Here is a 13125-nt window from a genome sequence, read left to right as displayed (position 1 = left end):
CAATTCAAAACTACACCGTCATATTCACAGTTGCTGTGGGTGCTGTGAATATTGCCTTGGTGACACAAAGACCTCAGAAATCATTTGAAAGTATTAGTAAATGGCAGTATCAGAGTTGGAAAGTCCAATGTCTTACCCTCAGTGGTTTTACTAAAGAAGCCTAGTGAACATTGAACAAAACAACTAGAATGGACCTAGAATATACCATGACAAGATGTCTTAGGCTATTTTTCTAGGATTTGTTCAGATCAAGTACTACTCAGACAGTACTTTCCATACTGGACTTGCACAGTCTTGACACATCTTAAGGATAGATGAAGACAAAGTAAAGAGAGCCTGCATCTGCCTCACCTGATTCTCTCAGTTGGAGCATATGCCTCAAGGAATCTCAAAGGAACCAAATACATTTCAATTGCTTATGGAGAAAATGGTGGAAGACACGAACTATCTAGATGTATCTAGATGACTGCATTATCTTTTTAAAAACTGTCTTATTCCAATCTTTTGCAAACATTCCCTTCTCTCCTCTGACACTGCCACCCTGCTGCAGGTCCTCATCACCTTATTCCTAGACTATTTCAGAAATACTCTGATTGGTCTTCCTGATTTAATCTTCTCTCCACTCAGCTATCAAACTTATCCTTTTAAAATGCAGGTATTATGTCACCCTTTTTCCCATTCAATAGACTCTGGTGACCCCCTATTACCTCTAGGAACAAATATAAAATCCTCTTATCCTTTTTAAAGCCCTTCATAATCTGGCCCTCTCTTACTTTTCTAGTTCTATTATACCATACTGTAAGCATGGGGAAGAGTTTTACAAAGGTTCAGAAACAGAAATGCAATGTTATGTATGAAGAAAAACAGGTAGTCAAGTTTAACTGAGAAATGGGTGCATGAAGGAGATTAATGTTCTATAAGCATGGAAGGATAGACTAGAGGCAGATTCAGAAAGCATATGGTAGCCAAAACAGTTAATGCAATTTTAGACTGCCGGTAATTAGACACTTTGAACATTTTGTTCATTTCTAAATATCAGATATTAGGAAGGACAATGATAAATTGAATGGTACCCAGAGGAAGGAAAGCAGGATTGTGAGAGGTTCTGCTAAGTCTCCTTGGCTAAATCTTCATCAAGGTTGTGTCCAGTTAAAGATATATATGATCTAGATAACAGGATTTTTAGTGATTAAAATTGTAATGACAAAAATCAAGGCATTTGTCAGCTTGCCACCTAATATCTCCTTTTAAAAAAGTCTTATTTTGGGGGTGGCTAGGTGGCACAGTGAATAGAGCACCAGCCCTGTATTTAGGAGGACCTGAGTTCAAATATGGCCTCACACGTTTAATACTTTCTAGCTGTGTGACCTTGGGGAAGTCACTTAACCCCAACTGCCCTGCCTTTCTCCCTCCAAAAAGCAAAAACAAAAAACAAAAAACAAACCAACCTTAATTTTATTGATACCTTTTGCTTATCACCTTCAGTTCTAAATGTTTCTTCTCCCACCCCTCTCCAGCAAGCCATTCATAGTAGTAAATGATTTAAAAAAAGAAAAAGAAAACCCAAGGCTCTCTCCTAGGCCCTTTTCCCTTCTCCCTTTATACTATTTTGCTTGGTGAGCTCATCAGTTCCCATGGATGCAATGATTATCTCTGTGCAGATTATTCTCAAATCTATTCATCTAGCCTGACCTCCAGTCTCACATTACTGTTTATTAGCTATCTCAAACTGAATGTGCCACAGAAATCTTCAATGTGACATGTTCAAAATAGAACTCCTTATCTTCTCCCAACCTATTCTCCTTTCTTCCCAACTTCTAATCACTGCCCATGACACCACCATCCTCCAAGTTACTGAAGCTCACAAACCCAAGGTTAGGATGTGATGCTGTCATCCTCTATGCTTTACTCCCACTCACTCCTCAATCCAATCTGTAGCTAAATCTTACCATTTCTACCTTTGAAACATTATAATATGTCTTTCATCTCCACTCACACAATCACTGTCATGACACAGATTATTACTTTTTTTTTGGAGGGGGGAAGGCAAAACAATTGGGGTTAAGTGACTTGCCTAAGGTCAATGTGTCAAGTGTCTGAGGCCGGATTTGAACTCAAGTCCGCCTGACTCCAGGGCCAGTGCTCTATTCACTGGGTCACCTAGCTGCCCCTATGATACAGATTCTTAACACATAATGATGGATTACTACAATAACCTTTTACTTGGCCTCTTTTACTCAAGTCTATTCAATAAACTCCAGTGGCTCTCCACTGATTCCAGGAGCAAATATAAAATCCTATGATTGGTGGTCAAATCCTTTGATAACCTGACCCCTTCCTATCTTTTTGGTCTCCTTACTTATCCTCCCACTCACATACTCTATGGTCCAGTGACACTGGTCTACTTGTCGTTTCTCATATGAGACATTTCAATTCTTGACTGCATTGGTACTGGTTATCCTCTATGCCTGAATTCTCTCATTTCCTGAACCTGGTTTCCCTAAAGTCTTAGTTAAAATCCCAGTTTCTGCAAGAAGTCTTTAATAGTCCTCCTTAATGAGATCATCTCCAATTTCTCTTGTACATATCTTTGTTGTACACAGATGTTTGCATATTGTCTCCCCCATTAGATTGTGAACTCAGTGACTATTTTTTATTTAGGGCAGTGACTATTTTTTTTTTTGCCTTTCTTTGCATCTTCAGTGCTTAGTACAGTCATACAGTAGGTACTTACAAAATGTTTGTATATTTGACTTTACTTTTATTATGAAGCATTTCTTTATCCACAGCAGAACACAAGAAAGAAGATTGTGTATGACACTGTGCATCTTCATTTCCTAACACTTACTTTTAAAAAAGTTATATAAAGTGTTCATACGTTACTTTCAAATCTGTCCTGTTTGTATTTCCCTTTGAATTTCTTTCTGTACATTTTTAAAATGTCTTAATTGCTCTCTTTTTTTCTGCCATCATGGTATAATCCATTCATATCCTTAAATCCCTCCCCCTGCAATTAAAAACTGTAAGTAAGCAAAAAAAAAAAAACCTTTATAATAAATAAATATAGAAGCTATGTCAAAAATATATTTCCCTTTCTACACATTCAGTCTTTTGCTTCTCTGTCAGGAGGCCTCTGGACATGTCGTTGGTAATTGCATTGATCAGAGTTCTTAAATAGATCCATTCCAGGTCTTCTGCTTTTGATATTATCCGTCTTGATATCCTTGGAAGGAACATTTCTTCCTTCTCTATTTGACTGTTAACATTGTGTCATCATACACCCCCTGACAATTTCTCAAATAAATTTACCTTCCTAGGTTTTTCTTGACTCCTGAGTTTGCATTTCAGTGTCTTACTCAGCTCTGGTCTTTTCTTCAGAAATGCCTGAATGTCCTTTATTCCATTAAAGATCTATTTTTGTACATGCGCACATGTGTTACACACACACACACACACACACACATACACACACATATGCTTTGCCAGGTAAGTTATTTATGGTTGTGAGCCCATATCTTTTGCTCTTCAGACTATTTGTATTCCAAGATCTCCTTTCATTCATTGTCAATACTTCCAGTTTTTCTGCAGCATGGTACTCAAAACACTTCTTTCTGGAATTGCAGTATTTTTTGTTTGACATGAGGCCTTTTACGTCACTGGTTCTTCCCTTTCCTTTTTTTTTTTTTTGGTACAAAGAATCAGCAAATTCTTTGTATCTTCATTTTACTCTTTGTTTCTAATAGATCTGGACAGTTTTGATTTGTGATTTCTTGAAATACAATGTATAGGTTTTTAAAACCTTTTTCAGAAGTCCAGTATTTTTAAAATTATTTCTTCTTGACCTATTTTCTGGGCAAATTTTTTAAAATATCAGATAGCTTGTATTTTCCTTCTTTACAGTCTCTTGATTTTGTGCCAGTATTTCTTACTGTGTAATGCAGTTGTTAATTTTCTTTTTAATTTTGATATAGGGGTCTCAATATCTACAATAATTTGTTTATAATGGTTGGTGTTTTCTTAGATGTACTCGTTTATTGTTTTCCCTTCTAAATTGAGACATTTTACCAGGATGGGGATCCATTCCCTACTGAACTTTGGTCCCATTGGTTTGGTCTTATTTGTTGATCTTACTGGTCTCACCTGGGTTCCCTGGGGTTTTGTATTAACTTTCACCTCCCAATGTTAGCCCCTTCTGGATCTTTCAGGTTCAGAGCACTGTATCTTCAGGGACTTTTACAGCATCTTAATACAAATGGCCAGGGACTTCACATCCCTTGGGAATCTGGGCTATCCTTGTCCCTTGTTTGAGTGTTGCCATGTGGCTCTGATTGCTGCCTGGGCTTTCAAGGTCCCCACTCTGGGACTTTTTCTGGGGTCTCTCTGTTCTTGCTCTCTCACAGAGCCTTGCAGAGTCTTTGGGACAATGCTGGCCACAGTAGTGGGGTAGTCTAACTTGCCTGTGCTGGCATCATCTTTGCTGTGATACCTTTTCCTTTTGCCCAACAGCTTATAACTAACTTTTTGTGCAGTTCTGAGTTGGAAGAAGTCATATACTCTAGTTTCCCAATAGATATCTTACTCATTATTTGATATGATGTGAATATCAGGTTTTTCCTGGAGTTGGTATGTGAGAGTCATATCATCTGTCTTTGTTCAGGCAACCATATTGTCCAGAAGTTCCCATTGTCTAATGAAAGACATTGGAAGAACATGAGGAAAAACCTAATCAAAGTGTTTGGTTGGCTAGAAGAAATTAGTCTGAAACTGTCAATTAGCAAATGTTTGTTTGGCAAAGCCTCTGTCTGGTATATGCATCAGTGTCTTAATAGGGAGTGTGTACTGATCCAGAGACAGGCTTACTATTTGGTTATATTCAAAGAACCTCTGTGAACTATGTTTTTTGATGGTATAGTTACTACAAAAAATGTGAAGAATTTTGCTATCTTTGCCATGACACAATCTCATTTATCAACATGTAGCTGGGAAGCACCAATGGCATAAAGGCAAGAAAGGTCAAATTGGCCTGACCCTTTCAGTACCATTTGGAGATCACTGGAGTTGAGAGTATGAACAAACTCCCAAAGATTTTGTTAATTGCTTCACTCACAAACCAATGCTGACCCATATAGACATAAAGATGTTTGTCCTATATATTCATAATTAGCCTAAAATGCTTGGTAACAATCTTATACTTGAATCATAATCAGAAACTTAATGAATTTTCTAATAGAGGATCTATTGGCAATGAGACTCAGTATAAAAGCTAGAGTCCTTAACTTTGAATTGGGTTATCAATGAGAAGTTCAAAGACTACATATATGAAACCAAATTTAAAGTATGAGCAAGCAACTGTCCATCAGCCTATATTCTGATCAGTGCCAAGCTGGATATGACCTGCCAGGGATGTGTAGCAGCATTAGCCAATTAGGAGTTCAGTAAATCCATACCATATTAAGTAGTTTAAAGAGTTGGCAAAGTGCCGATTAAGATAGTAGAGAGAGTTCTCAGAGTCCTTCAAAGACATTATAACCACCTTGTTTGCTGGGGAGTTAATTGATCTCTCCTGACCCATAGTGGACCTTTGACAGGCATGCCATACATGTTATGTATGAAATACATAAAACTTATGCTGATGTAGACTTGAATGCAACAGAAATCAAAAGATGATTTAATGTTTTCACGTTATAAGGAACTGAAAAATCTACTGTTACCTTAATATCATAATTACTGTAAGTCATTTAAAACACACAGGCAATTTAAGGAATAATCTCAGAAAGATTACAAGCAAAACTAGATCATATGTAACAATGACGTGAAGGTGGATTAAAATAATTTCTCCTAAAATGGGAGACACGAAAGGATATTAAAGAAGGTGAGAACAGCGGGTGATTCCCACAACATCCTTGACTGTGAGAGAAAAGAAAAGAAAAAAAATTATACCAGTAAAAGTGGAGTCCCAGGCTCTATCTATCTTTGCTATCGACAGGAGAGGTAAAGGGGATTGTGCTTAAGACTGGATTGTTATGTATAATATTATGTGTTTTATTACTACGGGGTCCCGACAATATGATCCCTTCCTCTACCAAAAACTACACTATGATTCAAATGCTCCTCACATCAGCACCTATCCAAATTCATGTAATGTTCTGCTCTAACAGATAAAATCAGATTATACATTAATTCAAAATAAAAATTAGTTGTCTAAAGTAGAATAACCAAGTAAATACCAAGTAAAATTTTCCCAGCCTCACAACACCCAATATATTCAGGGGTACACATCAAAAAATGGGAAGGGAGAATCTCCTTCGCAGACAATTCATGCTCTCAGTCACACCCTAGTTAGAACACTTTTCAGCTTTCAAAGGTTGCTAAGCTGATTTGTCACTCACCTACCAAGGTTAGACAGCTTTTCCTGATAAGGAAAGCAAAATGATGTTTCTACTACTTGAATCCATCCAATACCTCAGGCTTTTTAGGTCTTATGAGAGGTAGCTACATGGTACAGTGAATAAATTACTGAACTTGGAGTCAGGAAGACTTTGAATTTGAATACTGCCATTGCAATATGACCCTAAGCAAGTCACTTAACCTTTCTCAGCCTCAGCTGATTCTTTTGCAAAATGGAAATACTAAATAGCACTTGCCCTATAGAGTTGTATAGATTGAATGAGATACATTTAAAATGCTTTGCAAGTCTTGCAGCACTATATATACATACGTATATATATATACTATATATGAATTTGAGTCCACTTAATGGTATACATGCATATACATATATACACATATATATGCTTTTTCATACTAACTGCTATTATTATGCAAATTAGGACCACAGCCATTTATACCTAATGAGTACAGCAAAAAATACCTTAAGGTAAAATCTATCTTTTCTTAAAAAAAAAAAAAAAACTTTGGGGTGGCTAGGTGGCACAGTGAGTAAGAGCGCTGGCCCCGGAGTCGGGAGGACCCAGGATGAGTTCTGGCCTCAGACACTTAACACTCACACAAAATAACTGGCTGTGTAACCTTGGACAAGTTACTTAACCCCAATTGCTTTAAAAAAAAAACCAAAAACTTTGAATGGAAATTCCTCTATACTCACTTCATATTTGGGTAAGAGTGAGTAATTTCTTTATCCTCCTGTCATACCTGTGCCACTTTCACCATCATCAGACAAATTTATTCTGCAGCCTCTCTAAGTACCCCTGGAAGAGTGGGGTGAAGTTGGACACATTTACTCAGAAATGCTGTGGTAGCACTCACGTTACCTACAAAGTACAGTAAGTTCTATCTTTTAGCTGGTGATGGTTTGCTAACTGTATGATCATTTGGCATTTCCTAGTACAAGGTAAGAAACAGTAAAAGTCAAGCAATGGAAGAGATTAGATAAACAAGACCTATTAGGAAAAGTATATAGCAGTCTAATCTTTGATTAACCCAAGAAGACAAAATATTGGGGAAGTAACTTTTCAATAAGAGCTGCTGGAAAAACAGGGTATAAAATTGACAAAGAATGTACATCATTTAAACTATACACTACAATATATTTTAATTGTGTAAATAATCTAAATAGAAAAAATACATCATTAATTAGGGGAACCCAGAAAATTATATTTTGGGGGAAGGTGAATAAGGCATGAATTTATAACCAGTCACCAGACAATCCACGGTTACTTAAGTCTGGGATTTGATTTCATGATTAGCTTTTCATTTTAAAATTATGATACATGCAATGAAAATAAGAAGAAAAGAAAAACACAAACAACATCAATAATGTTCCCTTTGTGATACAGAAAAAAGATGAAGTCACTTTTTGAAGCCTTCAGTATTCAAGTCATAAGCTAAACTCAAGTGCTCATCATTATTAGTTTCTTATGAAAACAAATAAATCGGAAATAGAGCTAATGAACAGAAATTTATTTTTATTGACATAGATTTTTGTGACAGTTATTTCTATGTAATAGCAAATAATCAGGTGAATGATGTTTAAAATCTAAATTTTGTCTCAATTGTCTTAATTTCACTCACTTCTTTTATAAGGAAACAAGGCATGGCAAGATTTTACTTCAGTGATATGATTACTCATCATTATCTATGACAACTTATTTGCTGCCCTTTGTGGCCAACTAATGCATGTGGTTCAATATGACTTCTGATTAAATCATTCACAAAATGTATATATGGGAATACATTGTAGTAAACTTCCAAATTTCATCTGAAAGAGCTACATTTTAATGTTATAAAAGTTAGAACATTTGACTTCTCCCTTCAACTACTGATTTAAAATGATACTTTCAAAAAATAAACATCTACTGCATGCCTTCCCCTGTCTTCTGATTCCTTATCAGAAAGATAATTCCCACATAGACATAATCTGCAAGTGTACAACTGAACCAGGGAAAATCTGGAATTAATTATAAAGTGTTTTTGGTTCCTAATGCAGCTGTTAGAAGTGTTTGATTTGGCAAATGATCATAAAAGGCAATGCATACCAATTTCATGAGCAACTGTAAAAGCTGCATGGAGGCCATCATCCTCAATCACTGCACAGCTGCGCTCAGGAGAGCATATGGTCCCAACATCTGCCATTCCAAGGGTATCACATGAATGATGTCCACATAAATCCTGCAGGGGAGGAAAAAAAAGAAATCATTAAAATCAATTTACATGCAGGAAAAGTCCCTATGAATAGTTACTTACTCTCCCAAATAGCAAGAATTTGGATAAATGTCAATGTCACCTGTTCCTCCATGGCAGTTCTCCAAGGATGATCTGAGGGTATCACGCTTTCAGAGCTATTCTAGGCTACTGAAGCACAGAAGTTGTATAATGACATTCAATTATATTTAAAAAGATACCTTAAGCTGTAGTTTCCATTTTACAATAGACGCATTAGTAAAGCCATAATACATGCATTGTTTAATATCTAGAATAGTCAGAATTCATTTTGGAAAGGCCTCTATGTTTAATTTTGTATTCAACCTGATCAATTTGTCAAAGGACAAATCTCTGTAAGTACAAACTACAATATATCTTAGAATGTAAATATTCTAGTAGGTTAGAAAAAAAATCAAAACTTATCTATTCTAAATGTGCATCTATAAACAACAATTCAATGAGTGAACATTTCCAAAAGAAGTTGCAATTTCATTGGGAACCATTAAGTGGGTAATGTTTGTAAATAATAAAATGCTCTTTCATGCAGTCAAAACATCAGTTTAAAATAGCTTGGTTCTAAAGAAAAAAACACAAGAAAAACTACTGAAATATGAATCTTAGCAGAAAAGAAATGTCAGAAATCAGCAGTAGCAGCAGAGACTGTCAGTTGATAAATATGTAAGGTTCTAAATCACAATCATATTAATTTGATGATTTTAAAATAATCTATTTTTAGCAGCCAGATTTTTATTTTTAATGAGAATCCATTTTTTAATAGTTCTACTACTTTAAAGTGGTAGTAGAAAAAGTATTGGCTTTGGAATCAGAGGGTCATGGGTCTGCTACCTGTTTGCGCTTGAACAAGTCTTTTAATCTTTTTTCTCAATTTCTTCAACTGAAAAAAATGGTGATTGAACTGGGTGACCATTAAGATCCCTTCCAGTATTAAAACATAGGATACTAAATTAAACAGTTGGCATTTAAGTGATCTTTAGAATATTCGGGAATTATTTTATAATGGTAAAATTGTTTAAATATTACCATATACTTTTCTTTTTTACTCATGTCAATATGGAAAATATTGTCAATAAGGGAAACTACTCACATTAAGAGAGAACCCCCTTTTAAAAATTTAAAATGTGGGAAATTTTAACATAAAAGCAAATATGATTAACATTTATGGAGAGTACATAACACTGTGCCCGACACATAATAGGCACTTCATATTGAACCTAAAATGGACTGGTCTGAGTCAGACCCAATCCAGAGCAATTTCATAACTGCAAACTTTTTGAAGTCTTCTCACATATAGAATATCAAAATTCAAAGTTATATTCTATCTCTCCCCTACAAGATTATAAGCTATTTGAAGTCAGGGACCATGTCTTATTAATGGCATACTCAGTACTGAGTCTGGTGCTTTATAGTAGTTATTTAATAAATGTTGGTTGAACTGAATTGGGTTAATATGATATTCTAAAATAATAATGGGGCAATGTTATGTAATGGACAAATAAAGAACTAGTTTGGAAATCGGAAAACATATGCTCTAGTCCTAATTCTGACACTAATTAGTTGTAATTTTACCCTTAGTGTCTTCATATATAAAATAAGGTGATGAGATTATTATGCCTAAGGTTTCCTACAGCTCTAACTTTTTTTTGCTGTTTTGGCTAACACTGTCCATGTATTGGGCATGGTATAGACTTCCCCTCCAAATATTACCAGGTTTATTCTCTTATTGGGCTGTGGGTTGTTCACTCACATTATTTACACCCAATACAGACGTTAGGATGATTTCCAGTAGGGGTAGCCATGTAGCTACTATTGTCTCTGAGTCCTCAGAGTAACCCCTGTGAGGTTTTTTTTGTTCTCTTCACCATCTTTGTCTTCTCAACAAGTTGATATAGAGAGCAGAGAACATTTTCTCTTTTCTTTCTTCAGGTGGAAGGAGAAAACCTTCTAGCCTCTCACTGGCCAAATTGCCCAACAATAAGTGACAGGGCAGAGAAAGTTACATTCTCCCTTTAGCACAGCATTTTTAAATCTCTCCTTTCACCTCCAATAATTAGCAGCTGGGTCCTCTCTGCAACCTCACCTTAGCTTAGTAGCCAAATCCTTATTTTCTGTTTTTAACCAGGTATATTACATTTGTCCCATAATAGTATAGAAGTTTGTGTCCATATTTCTTCAGTTATTAACCTAAAAGTTCTCTAATCTTTCATATGCAAATCAATTAGGAAGACAGCATAGTCCATTCACTCCAATGTTCTACAATTCATCCCATGCAAATTATTATTATCAATACTTGGAGTCAAATGTTTAATGTGAAGGTATTTGTAGGACCTATATTGATTGCATGATGCCATGGGGGGGGGGGAGGAAGAAAAAAAAAGAGGGGAAGAAATTTGGAACTCAAGGGATGGTGGAACTGAATGTTGTAAACTAAAAGTAAATAAATAAATTTAAGAATTAAAAAAAAAAGAAGGAAAAAAATTTATTGGAGTCAGACTCTCCAGAGTGTTAAGTACCTAAGACCCAAACTTGTGAATTGTCAAGAATCATTTCCTTACATTAAAATCACTGAATAGTCCATTTAAAAAAATTAAATTTCATCAAGATATATTCTGAAGCACTCCCTAAAATTTAATAACAGCTCATTATTTTAGAATGTTTGACATCACTTTTCCCCACAAAATAATTTAATCTTGTATGTTGGTGATAATGTGAAGGATACATAGTTAAGGTTAATGACTCTTCTATCAAGGTTATGACAATAAACATAAGCCAATTTTTAAAGGTACCAATGTATTCTGAAATATTTAAACAACTGGTTAGCAATTAGCCACAACACTGCAAATTAGCCAGTTTTTTAACTGGTGATCAGCCTTGTTTTATAACCTGTTTAAACCAAATCATGTGTAAAGAAAGAATTCCAAACTTGTGAAGGCCCTGTTCAGTAGAGTTCATTTAGACTAGTGTTATTGTAATAGTAATAGTAATTTGAAGATCTTCCCTGCCCCTTGATAGGCTTAAGTGAATTTGAGGACCTTCCCTGATTTGAAAATACTCTGCCCCCTAATAGGCTGAATGTGGTCACATGGAGCTTGTGGTGGGAGGCTTGTTTTTTTCAGGAACGCCCACACCTTGTTACTTTGGGATTGGGCAGCGGGTCACCAGGGTTGTGATGTTCTCTGACCCTGGAGACGGCTATATATACCTTGATGTGAGGTTTTGCTTTGGTGCTCACTCATGGGAAGAGTTGTGTGATTTGGTGAGATGAGACTCTGGACAGCTGTTGAGCCCCCTGGCTTTGAAAAGCCAGATGTTGGTGCTTCTCTCTCTGGTAACTAACTAGGTATGGATGTAATGGTTACACAGCTAGAAGCCCTGTCTGCTGGTCTGTTTCTCTGTTTGTATTTTTTGTTGCTTGTAACTTCTGTTTGTATTCTCTGAAGTTCAGGGTGCTGACTTTTTCCTCTGAACTAGGTAAATGATAAATGTTTGATTAAAGTAAGATCATTAACCCTTTTTTTGAGTTGTTTTCCTTTAGAAAAGCAGATCAAAGAACCTGTGATAGCAGCCATACTGGGTATGCTAGGGTGCTTGCTGCTACAGTTATATGGTACAATCAATGCAGAGGTGACAAAGATATCACTGTATCTACCTATCTACTAAAGACATCCTGAAGAAAGTGTTTTACACATTTTAACGCGCCAAACAAATTTGTTATTATTGTTGTTATTTTTACTCTTAGACCCAAGATTTCATCAATATAAGTAAATCCAGATGAGGAGACTCCCTCTACCAATGAAGATGAATGTTGTTTTTCAATTTAGAGTCAAAAAATAAACTTGCAGTATAAAATGTTTCCTACATGCAGACAAATATAGTTCAGTGTTAAAGTCAAATTGATAAAATTAAAAATAGTATGACATTATTCTATTTTCCTTCTTGTTTTCATCTTTTAAAAAAAGTACTAACTTGCAAAGCTTCACAAAAATAAAATGTTAACTATTTATAAGCAATATAGAAACAATCAGAATCGCATGCTTGTGTTAAAGAATTTCCAGGGAAAAATGAGAGCTTAAATGATTTTTTCTCCACAGGTCCAAAATCCAGTATTGGGGGTTTCAAATTCCCTCTCCAGTTTCCCTTCTGCCATGCTACATTTCAATAATTATATTCTGATGATAACCACTGGAGGATGACAAGATGTGCTGACATCCCATTCTCTCACACATACCCTATCAATAGACAAAATTGGAGACCTGCTATGATTTGTGTTCACATACCAACTTTCTCTGCTTCCTCTTCATAGTATTATCAGGGGTAGAGTTGGATTTTTCTTTCTTTTTTTTTTGCCTTTTGGAGAGCAATTGGGGCTAAGTAACTTGCCCAAGGTTACATGGCTAGGTGTGTGTGTGTGTGTGTGTGTGTGTGTGTGTGTGTGTGTGTGTGTGT

The 13125-nt window shown here is 35.8% G+C and overlaps 1 protein-coding gene across 1 annotated transcript in view; it reads right to left on the bottom strand.

Annotated features, from left to right (window-relative positions):
- ADAMTS5 (ADAM metallopeptidase with thrombospondin type 1 motif 5) overlaps positions 1-13125 on the bottom strand; it is a 91185-nt gene that overhangs the window by 69367 nt on the left and 8693 nt on the right. The window contains exon 2 of the mRNA XM_069075068.1: positions 8496-8628. Within this exon, the coding sequence (XP_068931169.1) occupies positions 8496-8628 (133 nt within the window). The remainder of the gene's footprint in view (positions 1-8495; positions 8629-13125) is intronic.

The sequence above is a fragment of the Petaurus breviceps genome, unplaced genomic scaffold, assembly GCF_028583685.1.
Source record: "Petaurus breviceps papuanus isolate PSGF00001 unplaced genomic scaffold, PetGlider_PUasm1.0 90897, whole genome shotgun sequence".
Taxonomy (NCBI): Eukaryota; Metazoa; Chordata; class Mammalia; order Diprotodontia; family Petauridae; genus Petaurus; species Petaurus breviceps.
Note: the sequence above shows the minus strand (reverse complement) of the source record. Positions and strands in the feature narration are given on the sequence as shown.